This window comes from Pezoporus wallicus, unplaced genomic scaffold (genome assembly GCF_028554395.1).
Source record: "Pezoporus wallicus isolate ANWC-B61680 ecotype Strahan unplaced genomic scaffold, APGP_CSIRO_Pwel_v1 contig_5542, whole genome shotgun sequence".
NCBI lineage: Eukaryota > Metazoa > Chordata > Aves > Psittaciformes > Psittacidae > Pezoporus > Pezoporus wallicus.
The window spans coordinates 3,188,538-3,204,636 of NW_026640165.1; the positions used below are offsets into that span (position 1 = coordinate 3,188,538).

At 41.2% G+C, this 16,099-nt stretch overlaps 1 protein-coding gene across 6 annotated transcripts in view; it reads right to left on the bottom strand.

Annotated features, from left to right (window-relative positions):
• CELSR1 (cadherin EGF LAG seven-pass G-type receptor 1) overlaps window positions 1–16,099 on the bottom strand; it is a 163,952-nt gene that overhangs the window by 12,669 nt on the left and 135,184 nt on the right. For 4 of the 6 annotated variants that reach the window (XM_057417817.1, XM_057417816.1, XM_057417814.1 and 1 more), the window contains exons 19-25: window positions 14,577–14,760; window positions 11,924–12,067; window positions 10,525–10,726; window positions 10,020–10,187; window positions 7,492–7,618; window positions 6,875–7,075; window positions 2,299–2,473 (exon numbers count right to left, since the gene is read on the bottom strand). In XM_057417817.1, the coding sequence (XP_057273800.1) occupies window positions 2,299–2,473; window positions 6,875–7,075; window positions 7,492–7,618; window positions 10,020–10,187; window positions 10,525–10,726; window positions 11,924–12,067; window positions 14,577–14,760 (1,201 nt within the window). The remainder of the gene's footprint in view (window positions 1–2,298; window positions 2,474–6,874; window positions 7,076–7,491; window positions 7,619–10,019; window positions 10,188–10,524; window positions 10,727–11,923; window positions 12,068–14,576; window positions 14,761–16,099) is intronic. The other 2 variants (XM_057417818.1, XM_057417815.1) reach the window with 1 other exon arrangement.

The window sequence follows — 16,099 nt, forward strand, 5'->3', positions numbered from 1 at the left end:
TGGCCTTCTCCCAACTCCTATCCCATTTTTATTCATGGCATTTTGCTTTTCTGTGCTGTGATTAAATGTCGTTCTTCTCTGTTGGAGTTCTTCTCTGTTCACTATGTAAACGTTTTACTAAGCTTTCCCCTCTCCTAAGGTCAAGGTTACCTTCAGCAAGTAGCCTGGTCACAGATGCCTTAGGACCACTATATCCCAGCTTGACATGAATGTCAATCTGAACATGGAAAACAGAAAAACTAAACAAACAAAACAGAGTGAAGCCACTGCTACTGCAGGTTCACTTTTTTTCAGGACAGCTTTTGTAATGATGAAATGGGCTAGATAGTTATCTCTCAAATAAAACATAAAAGCCCTCTGGATGTCCAAGACTAACATTCCTTCCCATACCTAGACTTTTCCACTATTAAGAAGCATATACAATCCTTCTCTCACAAAGCAATTTAAAAGAAATCGTGTTTAAGATGCATGTTATGAAGTTGGGGCCTTTTTCTCTTTATATATTAAAATTTATAAAAGAAGCTTATTTAAAATATGTACAGTAACAGAGCTATCCAGAGGCAAGGAATCCCACATTGTGCTATTTATGATGAAATAATTTTCTCTTCAGATGATTTCTAAACCCAGAAGGGTAAACTAAAGGCTTAGTTTGCTGTATTCTTGTTTACAAAACACTCTGACTTGCTCAGTAATAGGGATCTGACTTTTCATTTCAATGAACTGCAAATTCAATAGATTCAGAGATAACAGGAGACAACAGGGGGCTGTAACTCACAGTTTTAAAAGTGCAAAATAGTTCCTATCACAGAGAACAATATGTAAGTAGAAAAATGTAAAAATGGCACATTTGTAAGATTTAGGTTGCATAACACTGCTGTTGAGAAACTGAATTAATATAAAATTCAGGAGAGAATCTAAACATGAAACACAAAATCCTTCTGACAAGTCTTTTAAAAAGTTGTGTTCTGAAATGCAAATTGTTTATTGCTATTTAATGATAATACTGCTCTTCTGCTAGGAATGATGCTGCTACATGATTTCACTTAGACGTTTCTAAATGTACTCAGTAGTCCTGCGTGTACTGATAAAAGTTACACAGGTCTGAGACGTCTCAGAAGTCCAAGGACCATTTTCATTTAAAATATCAGGGATACGTCTATAGTGGCTGAGCCTTCTGGATTGTGTTCTGGATAGATTCATAGAAGTAGAAATTATTTACGCATGAGGTGATACAGAAAAACTTACTTAACCAGTTCTCCAGAGAGGGAACTGACCTCTACTAATCTATGCTATGTTTTGGTTTTACACTTGCCTAAGTCACACAGGAACTTCTTCCATAATATTTTTCCAAGTGTGATATTATTTGTTTGACCTGAAAGACATCTAAACCTCTGCCACTGCTGACAGTATGTTGTTATCTGTAAAAATAAAAGTAATTGGATAAAAGTTAACTGTCTGCCTACGATCTAGTTTCCCATATGGCAACAGATACATGCTGAAAGAGTTGAACCAAAACCCACACCAACTGTTCTGTGAAGCGCACTTCCCAAGGAGCTGTCTGCCTGCATTAACAAAGCTCCATGCGCTGCACTGGAAACGTCTGATTGCAAAAATAAGCGTGAGGGTGCAGATGGATGTGCTCTTGTGTATCACCCTGGAACCATTTAAAAGATTACTGCCTCCAGCTTTTCATTACTTTTCCTTAACTAGAAGTTATTGCCTTTGTATATGAAATGAAGTAAAAGGCTGCTTGAGTATTCCCAGCTCATTTTTAAGCCAAGTAAAACAGAACTGCTGAAATCCCTTTCAGGGAACATTTACAGCTGGTTGAGGGTAGGCAATGGGAATGTCCAGTGAAGGGCAGTAAATATCCTGGGGGCAGCATTAGATTCTGAAGCCACTGCAGCTTCCTCCCTGAGAGACCATGTGTCCCTATCCTGAGGTACCAGCACAGGGAAGAAAAATCTCTGAAGGCTACTGGCAAGTTGTTAAAATACTGTTATTCCCAAGCAATGTTACCAAATCCTGTTTTAATCTGTGTGTGATTATGCTTATATTATTGTAAAACTGTCAGCATCACTTCAACTGGGGCAGCAGACATGTGGTACACAGATCTGACAAATTCAGAATGACTTCTGCTATACATGAGCTGGTGTTGCCCTCATTCAGGAAAACACTGAAGAGACAGCAGCAGTAAAGTGCATCCATAGCTGGCCTGGATCGGGTAACTTTCCTGAATCTGGCCAGTGAAGTTAGCAGGGAAGGGAAGGGAAATGGTATTGGGGTAGTTGAGCGTACCTGTTATGATGGCAGGAATGCCCCAGCCAACAACGTAGTAGAACCGCATGTGCCCGAAATTTATGTTCCTCACTTCAGTCAGCATCCGGTAGATGTGGAGCTGCTCCACAAACATCCATGCAAAGGTGCTCATGTAGAAATAATGCAGGAGGATGGCAATCACGGTGCACACAAACTGCAGAAGAGAAAGTGCAGCACTATTAGAGTTGCTTTTCTGAATCACAACCCAGTGAGTCACTGGCACCCCCGTGCAGCTAAAGGCAAGTGTAATAAAAAGGTTTTGGCAGAACAAATACACTGCCATTAATGAAGTTTTTCAGTTTCAGAAAAGCTGTTCATGTTGTGAAAACTTTTTTTATTTATTTTTTTTAAAACTGTGTGGCCTGTTCTGGGTCTGGTTCAGCTCTACTTTATCAACCCATCATGCTTTTGGTTGTTGGCCTTGCCCTCCACATTCTGTGGCTAATTTCTCTGTGTATTTGCTGTAGAAGTGAGGATTTTGGTTATTCTGATTGAATTCCTTCTGCTTGCAGGAGGGAAAGGGCTGACAGAGCCCCTGTTTAGAGCAGGAGGTGGGGATGCGCCTATGAAGGCTGCAGATCCTCTGACATGCCTCATGTATGAGTCCTGCCTGCATAATGCCACTGCACTGAATTCAGCCACAACATGTTTAACTGTATCAGCTAAATTGGTCTCACTGCAAAGCCAACATATTGCTCCCAAGAACAGCCACCCTCAACCCTGTACTGACTTGGTGTCTCTCACTTTCGCATCGTGGGCCATCCTATGGGTCTTTCTGTTACCTTATACTTTCCAGAGAGAAATATTTCTCTCCGAGGAAGTGTGCTATTTTGGAACAGTTTTGTTTTGTTTCCAAGTAGACCATGTTCTGTGCCTGGTATCAGTAGATAAAAAAACTACAAAGAAACTCTTCTTGTGCTTGGCAAAGGTGGAGGGGAGCTGAGAAAAGATCTTAGGTTTTCAGTTTAGGACCAGCCCCTGACAAAGTCTTTGGTCAGGAAAACTTCTCTTCTGGGGACAGAAACCCATGAAGCTTCAGACCAAGAGACGTGAACATGCCGAATATGAGCAATGGGTGATCTGTAGACTTTAACCAAAGTCCTTTCTTTGAGGAATTTTCTTTTCAGCTAAATGAAATGTCTGCCTCAAAAACAGGCAAAATGTTATGTAATCTTACCATCTAACCTAAAACCAGCAGACCATTTTGCCCATGTCTGTGTCTTAGGTCTCTAAAAGTCTTTTTCATCTACAGCTTGTTTTCCGGGACTCTCTTAAAAAATACTGAGAAGCAAAAGCATGGATGCATCCATGGGGAAAGGTTCTCCCCATCTCTTTTGTCCCTGCAGCTCTGCCCTTCACTGATGAAAGACTGAAGACCTTGCACATCTATACTCCAACAAGTCATGGAGGATGGCTGGTCATTATCATTGGACTAAAATGACGCAGCCAGAAGTAGATCACCACCTACTCTAAAAGATCAATCTTTTACCCAGCATCGGAGTATTTGACTAGGAAGTGGAAGAGTGGTTTCTAGGCTCCCCCTGGCTCAAGCAGGGGGGTCAGATCCCTTCTCATCCACTGCATAAAACCCCCCTAAGCACTAGGCTGTAAGATATTCTGGGTCAATAAATGCTCATCTCTACCCTCCTCTTGAGGCTGTGCAACTTGCAGTCAGGCACAGAAGTTGAGGACAAACAGAAAGCAGGCTAGTGCTGGCTGGGCAGTTCACATCTTTGGCTAGGAACAAGGGGATCTGGAGCTTCCAGACCCAGGCTTGGATTTGGTTTTATCCTGAGTCAGCAGAACAAAGTGGACCACTCAGCTCTGCCAGGCTGAGAGGAGCAAAAGTGAAGCACATCCTGAAACCAAAGAGACCAAGGGTCCTTAGTGTAACTAGGAGTAACAACTACAGTAAGCAAACTGGTAGATGAAGTCATCTTTGCAACTAAATGGCTACCCTGAAATCTTGCATTTCTGTACTATCTGCTAGGCAGCTTTCCCTCCCAACTTCACAGTTTGATGGATGAAAACAGGAATGACCGCAAGCATCTGACACCTGAATTGACTCACAATTAACTTTCTCCTTTCAGAAGCAAAGCTAAAGGGTTTTGCCAAGGATCTCTTGATAAACTTGAATTAAGACCACTTTGTGTAACCATTTAATTTTTGTTTCAAAATGTTCTGCATTGTGTTTTGGAACCTTCTGTTTCCATGCAGCACTGACCCTCCTTTCATATTTTGGCACAATTTTTTAGTGGTTTTTTTTCATGGTATAATGCCCAGAAATGTAGGTTTCCCTGTTTAATTTTGCTGTGCAAAGGAATCATAGAAAGACCGCCAACTTTCTGGATTCACTTACTGCATGAGCTTTATTGTAACACCAAGCATTATAGAAAATGCAGCTCAGCGAATAAAATACCTTTCTTCCCTCTATGTAAGCAGGGATTTTTTTGCTCCTACTCCCACATGCATATGAGTTGACTGCTGCCCTGAACATTACCTTTTTCAGGTAAGAAAAAAGAAAGAAAATAAATAACTTTCTATCAATAGTCCAGGGAAAGATTAAAACCTCACCCAGAAATGTGACTGTTAATTTACAGAAACCCATAAAAGTCAGGCTGGGTGCCAAGCAGTGCAGCGTTATTTGTGCTCCAGCATTCTTTACCTCTTTATGTTCATCAGTGCATGACTCGTTAGGCAACTCTCATTCCATACAGACAGATGAATAATTGTCTCAAGGAGAAGTGGCTTACAGCCCTCCTAACTTCTCACATGGACTGGGTAGGCTGTAAGGAGTGGCTTTCTGCTGTATGAAATATGTTTTGTAACTTAAAAATCTTTCTAAGTGGGTTAAAGCTTTGGGTTGTTTCACTAAGTCCTCATAATAGTACAAGACATCATCACACCATGAGCCCCAAAGCATGAAAGTGAGAAGGAGCAAAAAGAGAACAATCTTACCAAGTACAACCATTACTATTTGTGGTACTGCTGTAATGAGCGGTTTTCCTTCTCTTCAAACCTTTACTTGGTGCTTCATGATATTACAAAATATCTGCATATAGTATCATCTACTGCATAACTTTTGGTAAGATTCTGCAGGGATGTGGGCTTGGTTGCCTGCTCCTCAGTATCCATGTCAGAGAAGTGGAAAATGTATGAACTCCTTGCTAGTGAAATGCAGTGAAAAATGAGTGATGTGCTCAAGAAGGCATGAGAAAAGTCAAGTTACACGGAGTGCTGTGAATCAAATGGCAAGGTGAGTTCATTTGAACCATGTCATATTAATATGCAAGCTTTTATATTATGAACCAAAGACAACATGGGTCACACATGATGTGAGACCATATCCCAGAGGTCACTGCTGAAGATCTCAACATAGCAGCAGATAAGGGAACAGAATTCCTCGTGCAGGGATGAATCAGATTATGGGACCAGGCATGATACTAGCAGCTGGAAAGCTTCATCCAGATTAGTATTCACTATTTTTCAAAGGATAAAGTGGGGAAAGAAAGGCCAGCGAAAAATAAAAGCAGAAGAGTAACCTGAATCTTGGAAATTGAAGAATTTGAGCAGCTTAATTTTAGTTAGTTTTCCAAAAGAAATACTATTAAGGAGAGGGCTTCCTGGGAACACAGGAAGAGGTCTCTCAAATTTATTGGGAAAAGGTCTTGACAGCACTCAGTTACTGCAAGCTGAAATTAGCCAAGGTCAGGTACTTTCTAAAATGTATGTTATAGCTCAAATGTGTGTTAGAATCCAGGTGATACTTTAGGCTTAAATTACCCAGCAACTGAGGCTGTATGGTTAGGCACCGTGGTGCCATTACCATAATGGTGATGATACTCATTGAATGTAGTCATATTTTCCCCATTTCTGCTGCTTGGACAATGTGGAATCAGCATGGCTCTTTGTTTGTGTGTGTGCATTTTCACCTCAAGATTGTACTTTCCTCTCAAAATTTAGATTAAACATGTACAGTAATGGATTTCTAGAAGACAAATGTTCTTCAGAGTGTTCAGATAATCCCTAACATAATATTTGAATACTTTTCAAGGACATACTTTTTATTGCATGTAATCCCCTATCTGTCTACAGCCTGTTTGGTACAGGCAACTGTAAAGCCTGGCAGTGCTGGAACCCTTGCCTGCTTTTCTCCTACCTGTCTGCATGGCAACAATGACTTTTGAGACTGGTGCTACTAAGAATCAGCAACCACATTAGATACAATTAGATATGAATGAGGTTCTTGTACTGAGCATACACACTTCATATGTGGCGCGTATCTCATATTCAGCCTGTTCGTAGCTTGTGTTTCTTGACATGCACAATGCTTGGAGGTGTCTGCACTAAGTTCTGGCAACAGATATGATAGGCTGAAGCCGGCAATCACTGTGGCTAGAAAGCACAAAGCAAAGTGACAGGTTTCCTACTAATTCTTGGATTTAGTAAGTTGTCCCATACCCAGAAAGTGGCAGGCAAAATTCACAATATGAACCTCCCCGCCCAGTTTAAAGCTTGACTACAATTCTAGCAATAAGCACAGAGTAACTCTTACTGGGTTTTCAGTCTGGTTGATTCCAATGAGAAATACGAGCTCAGAGAAAAACAGGGCAGCCACGAGGTTTTTGTGGATACTGTGCAAGTTGGAACGTAGTGTGCGGATCAAGACCAGCAGTATGAAGGTGATCAGCAAAGCCACCAGTGAGATGGATACGGTTGTGTAGGTGACGATCTTCAGAGGAAGAACCTCCCCATTCTGTAGAAGGAGATTGACAGGAATTCTGTGAGGTTTTCCTTTTTTTTTTTTCCTACAATAAAATTTACTACTTGGAATAGCAATGTTCTCATTACTACTGAGCCAAGGTACAGATTTGCTTTAGGAGCAAGAGAAGTGGATGATGCCACCTCCTAAATCACTCTACATGTTGAGTGTGCATGGGCAGCACCCAAAGGGTGCATCAAGCAGGTAAGAAGCTCCTTTCAGCACACTGAATGATGCATGCTATCAGGCATGGGGCAACACACTGCAACATGGGATCAATCCACTGACAGTGCTCTGAGTCATGCCCAAAGCTCAAGCTCTGGATCAAAGCCCTTGAAAACCAAAGCCCTTGAAAAAACAAGCCCTTGAAACCCACAGCCCTTGAAAGTCCTGAGCCTGGCATCACTGACCTCTCGTTTTGAAATGTCCATCAGGACGGCAAAGCTGGTTATGTGGTTGCACTGGCAAGCAATATGGCTCTGGTTTCTGGAAAACAGTTCACATCCTCTGGAGGACCAGGCACCTGAACCACCAACCCTGTGTGGAGAAAAGGAATTCCTGAGAGCCATCCTCTGACTTCCCCTCACCTCCTGCTGCTATCGTTCTCTAGGACAGCTCTTGCTCCACAACCGGAGAGGACTCCACAACTGGAGATCTCTTGTAAGCACCAAAACAGAAATATTTTAGCTGTCACCTGCCTGAAAGAGTATCATCAACTTAAAAAGCTTTCAGATGAAGCAGTTTCTGACATGACAGCTGGCTTTGCTGGGTTTAGAACAAGCTGGTTTGAGTTAAAAATATTTCAAGATTTTGGGTCAGTGACCACACAAGCAATATGGGGAAGTGATTGCACAGAGCAAACTGGTTGTTGAAAAGGTAAAAAAATAACAAAACCACAGAGAGATACCTGTTTTTTGGTCATCTCTATTTTCATATACCTTGACACTGCTTGCAGAGCTCTTATATGAAATATGTTTCAGCAATAATGTGATTTTGTTCTAATGTTCCTCCGAAAAGTACACAAGAAAGGGTTAAAACCTGTGAATGATATTTCACATTTGGAGATCCCTTGTACTAACACTGGGGAGGAGCTGCTCCCTTACAAATTCTTCCCTGTGCAGCCTTGGTTAACTCCAGTGGCTTCAGAAATTATTTTGTATCAATATTAATTATTCTATTCTGAAGTTAAGGAGTAATAAAAATAGTCTTGTAGTTACTGAAAGAGTTTTTGATTAGACATGACAGGACATCTTTTTAATTCAGCAATAAAATATTTGTTGAGCAGTTTTAATATCACTTTCTCTTGAAAAGTAGTCACTTCTTAAAAACTCTTTCATTACCTGCAGTTTAAGAGCTGCTTTTCAATTGCGGCTCTAGGAAGATGTAACACACACAACAATGCCACTGAAGTTGCCAGCAAATAGCTAATAGATGAATCACTTGAAAGCTAATGAGTTATTCAAGCCCATACAATGTTTAAAAATTTATGAACAAGGACTTGCCATTCCCTCATAATTGGCAGAATCATCTGTACGTACAAGCAAATACACTACTTCACATGCAGGAAAATGGAGCAGTTTATTACTGCAAACAGATTTCTGTTGCCTCTTTGACCCCTTCAATGATCTAATCTCCTGAAGCTTTTGAATAGGACGCAAACATTTCTTAGGTTAGTTTGCTCTCCTATTTCCAGCAGCGGATATTGCCTCTTAATGGATTTTTCCACAGGTTTACTAGACGTTTTGCGTTACTAAGAAAAAAGTTACAGCTCTTCCTCTTACCCTGAGCAGACAACATCATCGTCTCACTATATACCTGGCTTTATGGTTGGAAATTGCATTATATATGTAATAGTTACAAAATTGTGAAGGCATAATACACAGAGCACGTAGGGATTCTCAACACATTTTCTTTTGTTTTATCCACACCCTTGAAATACCTCCAACAGGACTGTGCTGTTTGCACAATGCCATAAAACAAAACATCTATGAGCATATACAGGTCTTAACATTTTTCACATTTTCAAGAAAAACATATCTGTCTTTAACTTTGCTGAATACCAGAGACCTAAGAGAGCCATTATCAGAGTATTTCATCTTCTCCCTCACACTTTCCTCCTAGAGAGTCAAAAACTCCCTCCTTAAGTTCTGCTTATGTAGCATGATTTCTTCCTAACAGCTGGAAGAAGTCTAAGGACCCAAAGAAGGTACTTCCTTTCTCTCAAATTCCTCACTAAACCAAATGAAAACATATACACAATAGTTGATGGAATGAAAGGTAAGTTGCTTCTTATCAGTGTAACTGTCTTTGGGATGACTTTTGATACAAAAATTTAAGATTCAAAAATTTATAACCTTTACCCACATAAATTTACCCGCAAAACCTCAGTCCTCCCTTTTGCCAGCATGAAAACTTGGTTTTGTAATTTTTTTGCACTGGCACTGGCTGAGGCATTAAGGGTGGGTGCCTGCTTGCCATATACACTGTCTGGTCACTGGAATAAAACAGGAACAATCATCTCCTGGAGATCCCTCCTAAAAAGAGGGCATGGGGCAATGATAATCCTGCCTTATGAACCTCAGACGAGCCATCAATTCAGGCTCTGGAGTTGGACTATGCCTGTCCAGATATACATCTGTGGGCAAAAACCATACAAGGAAATGGTGAGAATTATTTCTGGGAGAAAATGAACCCTGCAGAGAGACATGACGGCACTGTGCTTGCTAAAACCACATGGCTAATCCTTTGTTTGAGGAGTTATGATGATTATTTTCATCTTTCTTAGGTTGAAATGACTACACGGCTCTATTCCAGCAGAAATCAGCTGCCAGCTGAATGAGTAAAAAGGGTTTTTCTCCAGAATTGTCTTCCTGTGCAGAACTTGTCTGCTACTGAGACAAGTTGCCACGCACAGCTCTAAAGCAAGTAGGAGACATACGTGATGGAGTGATTCCAGAAGACACAGACGGGCTTTGTTCTCTCCTCTGTTTCCAGCATGGCATACTCCACTATGATGGGCTTTTCCACCAAGTTGGGAGGAAGCTCCCCATCACTGTGAATAGCTGTGCTCACTACAGGAGTGTTAATAATAGGGCGATTTGGCAATCTGCAGAAGGAGAAAAGTAGCACAGTGATCTAAACATTCAAATGCAAAGCACTGATTGGGTAGATTCTGCAAATAAAACATTTCCATTTGCTTCCACTCAGAAAGCAAAGTAGATGCACCATCAGCCTTCCACACAGCTGTGTTTCCAAAAGCTGCTGGCACTACTGACACAGTTATTCTCACACAGTGTGCCAAAGGAGGACAAGAGACCATACTGCAGTGACAACTACAGCACAGATGACATCTGGTCTGTATAAAAGCAGCTCTGTCTCTCCTGCACACTCAGAGCAAGTGGAAGAGGGGATCTGCACAATTCACACAGGGGTTTGAAGTTTACCTCAAGCTCCTTCGGTCAGGATCATAGTTTTCAGGCAGGAGGTGTCCCAGGGATCGGTATATGATGACCATGGCAACGGTACGATGTGTTGAGTCACCTGGGTGTCGTTTCTTTCTCTTTGCAAAAGCACTCTCAGGGCTTAGTGCATCATCGCTCCCCTTAGAGGACGATTTTTGATTTGAAGGCTTCGTTGTAGGCACTGCTATGGAATTAACACGAATATTAAATTCTTTCAACACAGCCTTGGAGCTACCACTTAAACTGGTAATTTTGCTTTGCAAAGATTCAGAGCTGTTACTGTTGTTATAACTCCAGGCTTACACAACTGAGGATGCTTCTAATGTTATATTTGCTATTTTTAATAACATTTTAGCACACCTCATAGTTATATAGCTGATATCAAATAACCATTGAACCCTGAATAATCATTTAGTCTAGCTAGAAAATAAGTAATTTCTAAGCTAGAAGATCTGTAAGTATATAAATACTCTGTGCTTGATTTAAGGAGAACATTGAAACACAACGCATGATATTAAATTGCATGTACCTTATATATGGCAAAACTAGTGTTATGAATACACCAATTGGCCACATGGGATTTCTCTCTGCTAATTCTACCATATAATGAGCTTTCAGTTTCTTAAAATCCATATTCCCCTTTTCTTGATAGGAAAGATACAAGTCATACAATCAGATGCCCTTTTTCTAAGGAAAAAGCCATAAAGTTGCATCAGCTTATTAATTATCGTGTTATTTTCACAAGTGTCACTATTTCCTCATTTGGAGGATATTTTTCCATGATACTTGTCTAATTATTGCACTTTGAGTTACCCTCTCTATCTTCCCTTGCCCAAGGTAATGTGTGGCTTCCCTCAGCAATGTCAGGGTACTACAAAGACACTGGGAAGCAGGCACTTCCCCATGTATTCCCCCTCATCACCCATCTCCCTGCACAGCTCAAGACTTTGTTGTCTAGTTCTGACAATGTATCTCTGCTCCCAGATATGGGTTCTGTGTCTCTTTCACCACTTCCCTCCATCTCTGCAGGGACCAGGGGAAGGCAGCTGTGGGGCTGTAGGGTGGGGGGGGGGGCGTGCCCATCCTATCCTGGTGGGAACAGAGGCAGAGCATGTCTCCTACTTTGACAGGGCTGTGTGAGGGGCTGTGAGTGAGACCTGACAGACAGGTACAGCCAGTTACACAGGCCCCCATGTTCTCACCGATGCCGGCAGGCAAAATGCCTCCGAAGTATGCGCAGCTGCTCCATCCCCAAATAGTGTATGCTTGCGCAGATGGTCACCCTGCTCTCACCCAAGTACCATTCTAACTTCGAAGGATCAACCATGATTCTTAGGAGCTAGTCAGAAATGCCCTCCGAATGGCAGCAAAAGGGTTTTACCTTTCCTGTCTGAAGGTCTGAACAAAGTATCAGGGAAGACAACAGATGACTCCAAATCTCTCGGATAATCTTCTTTAATCTCGTGAAACCGTGGTATTCTAGCTCCCGTGAAATTAGACTTGTCAAAGATGTCAACAGCAATAACTGGGGGAAGAAAAGTGTTTCCCATAAAACTAACTAACTTCAGTGCTTTCAAATAGGATATTGAGACACAGTGAAGCATGATTGAAATGTAAAATGCCTGCACAACGCAGAGAAGAAATTTAAACCCCAAAATACAAAGTGCAATTTTTCTCAATTAATACCTTAAATGAGAACTAAAAGCTTATGTGCCAGCATTATATTGCATTTATCAAATTATACATTTATTTTGCAGTCAAAAGGAATTCACAAGACAGTATCTCCTATAGGAAAACACTACTGCAAACACTAGAAATATACAATCATAGAACCATAGAAATATTTAGGTTGGAAAAGACTTTAAGATCATTGAGTCTAACTGTTAAGCTAACACTGCCAAGTCCACCGCCAAACCATGTTCTTAAGTGCCACATCTACAAGTCTTTTAAAACCTCCAGTGATGGTGACTCCACCACTTCTCTCAGCAGCCTATTCCTGTGCTTGACAACCCATGTGGTGAAGAAATTTTCCCTAATATCCATCGTGATGTAGATCACTTTGTTGTACTTCTCCAGCAGCAGCTGACTCTGGTTTCACAAAGGCCTTTCTCTGGCCCCAGAGCTTCTCTGTGCGCTTCGTGTTCCAGTTTCAGACTTGCTTCTTTTAGGGAAGGCTAAATGTGCTGCTTCAGAAATATACTTCTACATCTGTTAAACTGCACAGTCAGCCAAGCAAAGATAATAACCTGCATTTTACCTGGGACTATTTAGTCCTCCAGTTCTCCTTTCTCCATGCTAGCGGTTCCTCTCTAGCTCACCTCATCAGCTCTGCCTGTTGTCTAACTGCCAAAATATTTAAAAGCAGCTGAGTTGGCTTGAACTTTCCCATTTAAAAGAAGTCATTGAGCGCCAATTTACATGTTCTAATAAAAGTGAAAAGCTGGAAGTCCTGAGGGTAACCCTGCACCGAAAGCTGTGATCCACAGCAAGTTTCTGTATGAAGAAATATCCAAGTTAAGATTTGCAAATTCCCATGTCTCTAAGTAACTCCCAGATGAGCCATTAGGAAACTCCATTAACACCATGCTCACCTGGAAAAACTGTTCAAAAGAAAACAGACCCCTTTCAGGTCAGAGCTGCCTCACCCCTCCCAAGATAATGCCTTTTTACCCAGGAAAAGCTGGTGGAAAAAAATAATGATTCATAACCTGCAAGAAATCCTGATTTTTGTTTTCATCTCAGCTCAGGTTGGTTAAAATGCTGAGCATGCCTTCTTCTGAATGTGAAGATAGATAAAAATATTTTGGTCTTGATAGTCCTGAATCAAAAGGAAATACTGCAGGATTGGTTTATAAACAGAAACCAAACTGTTTCAGTTTGGCTTAGTTCAACCATTATCTGACGCCCCTGGAGTTGATGCAGGACATTGTAAAGTTTGTAGCATGATTGTCTCATGCCTTTGCTTTTTATGCCCTTGCGACTGTGCACACGAAGCACTCTCAGGACAAGGAGTAGGCAAACCTAAATTCACTTCTTGTATTAATGGGTGTAGTTAGGAAAATAAGACAAGCTTTTGGGCACATAAGCCCTACTTTAGATCTGAAATAAAAGCAGTAGCTTGAAAAGCTAAATACAAGTTCAGGCTGGTAGTAATCTAGACAACCTCTTAAGGAAAAACTATATAAACTATATAGCTATGCTGCTTAGGGGGGACCTCTGAAGGTATGACCTCCCGCTCAGAACAGGACTATCACCACCACTTGTTCAGATTAGACTGTTGGTACCTGGGGAGAAAATGAAATAGAGAGGGCAGGGAGAAAATGGGGAAAAAGGCAGACCAGGCTATGGCTGCTGTGCTGCACTTGAGCATGTACCAATGGGACATCTGTGAAGTACATCATAGCCCTGCAAGCACAGAAGCTGTTATTTTGGTTACTGGGGGAGCACTGACTGTGATAGGTGGGAAAGGTGTCCTAGTATCTCTGATGTTTCTTTCTCAATGTAGAACCATTCTGGATATTTTGGACCCCAAGGATCTTGCTCTGATGATGGATTTTGCAAGGCTGGAATTACTATAAAATTTGATTTCTGGGATAGGTTCCCAGCCTAGGAAGGCATGTGAAAATCAGAGGTATATGATCAATAGTAGGCTTCTTTTTGGTTTTGTGTGTACTGCAGTAATTCTTCAGGTGGTGGTGGTATGATTCTTTCAAAACCAAGATTTACTGTGTTCAACTATACCAGGTCGTCTCAAAAGGCATTACCTTTCCTTACAAACTTTGTCCTTCCCATCATCTGTACACTACTTTGGCTGCAAAGAAATGCCACAAGGGAGCAGTGGCACTGCCCAAAGTGAAAACAGATCAGGCATCTCCCAGGAGGCCCCCATGGCAACTGAGAGATACAGATCAAGGCTCAATTGACTTGAAATGAATGCACTGAGTGGGCACCACTAAAACAAACAGCTAGCACCTCTTCCCAGTACATTTTTAAAGCTCTAATACAAAATGCCAGTTTTCAACACAGATACTCACTGATGTTAGGGGTAACAATGACAAAAGGTCTCATGTAGGTTTTCTTCATGTTCTCAGCCACGTTGTTGAAGTATTCCTCATAGTGCCTGAGCAGGTGAGCGGTGCCACCCTCCGTTCGCTGAATTTGCTCCCAGTGCTCCTTGTTGCTGGGGTCCAGTAGAGCACTGCCCACTTTGATAATATTCTGAGAAGCAAAGCACAAGCCTAAACTATGCAGCAAACAGAGCGCTGGGTTTCAAGTGAGGAATACGGAAAATGATTGGCATTATGGCCTCAGGTGAGTGTATAATGAAATACTTTAATGCACGCATGTTCGACTGCAGCCATATGAAACCACACACAACAGTTACTCACCCTGAGGTTTTTTTTGTTAAATAAAGCAAATCCCTCCAAACTTTTTATGAGCAGTAAGTCAAAATTGGAGGCTGTAAGGGAACTGCCTAATTTCTTTCCCCTTTATGACAGGAAACCTAGCAAGAAAATACAGAAGGAAAACCTAACCATGTTTTCTTTGTCTCTGAGAGAGACAAGGAAAGCAGAGTGCTTGGTATGTACACTGAAGAACTCCCCCAGAGAAAAAAAGTCATATGATAAAAATCAAAAGAAAGCCCTAAATAGCAATATGGCTTTCTGGTTTGTTTTGATTTACACTATTTTTTAGTTTTGTTGATTCCTGGATAACCAGAACAACTTACATGGTGAAGAATGACAAGAACGAATATTAACTTGCATATACAAACTTGAAAATACACTTTTATGCTGCTTACAAGTGGTGTTAAAAAGTTCTAGCTGAGGATCTGCCCCTTCTGCCTTTTCTTAAAAGAATATGCAAAGGGACCCTGAGGCTGAATGGCAGAAGACCCCCAAAAGAGAGTGTCAAATGGCTTAAATGGGAAAGGTGCTGAGGAGTTTTTAATCTTGGTGAACATATGAACTACACTGACCTAATTCCTAACTAAGGTAAGATTTGCATAAATGGTGGTAGGAATTAATCCGCTCAAGCTCTAAAACAGACAAGGCAAATACTTAGGCTTCATTTAGAAGCAGACAGGGAAGATGCTATATTCTCTAGGTACTGTCTGAGGTTGCAATCATGACTCTGAAGTAAAAGAGGTTGCCAGTACAACTGCCTTTATCTAGGGTGAGAACCACAACATGGCTCCCCAGGAACGCATGAGACACATGCTGTACTTGGTACCAGGCTTCCTCAGTGTTTGTGAATGTTATTTATATGCTTTTTATTATCTGTTTTTCAGACTTCTCCTTCAGACTATTAAAAAAAAATAATAAATCCTTCTCTCCTCATGCTCCCTCAGCCTGGGATGTTCCCTCCTTTTTCTCATGAGCCTTACTGATTAGTTTTCAAATTCCTGACCTATCCTAAAAATATTTAGGGAGTTCTTGAAAACAGCGCCTGTAGGAGTTTCAGTGCCAAGCACAGAGAATAATAAATTAAAGCAGAAGTTTCCAAACCATTTTTATTTGCTTATTGCTCTTATTTTTAACAAAACATGCTAAAAAGG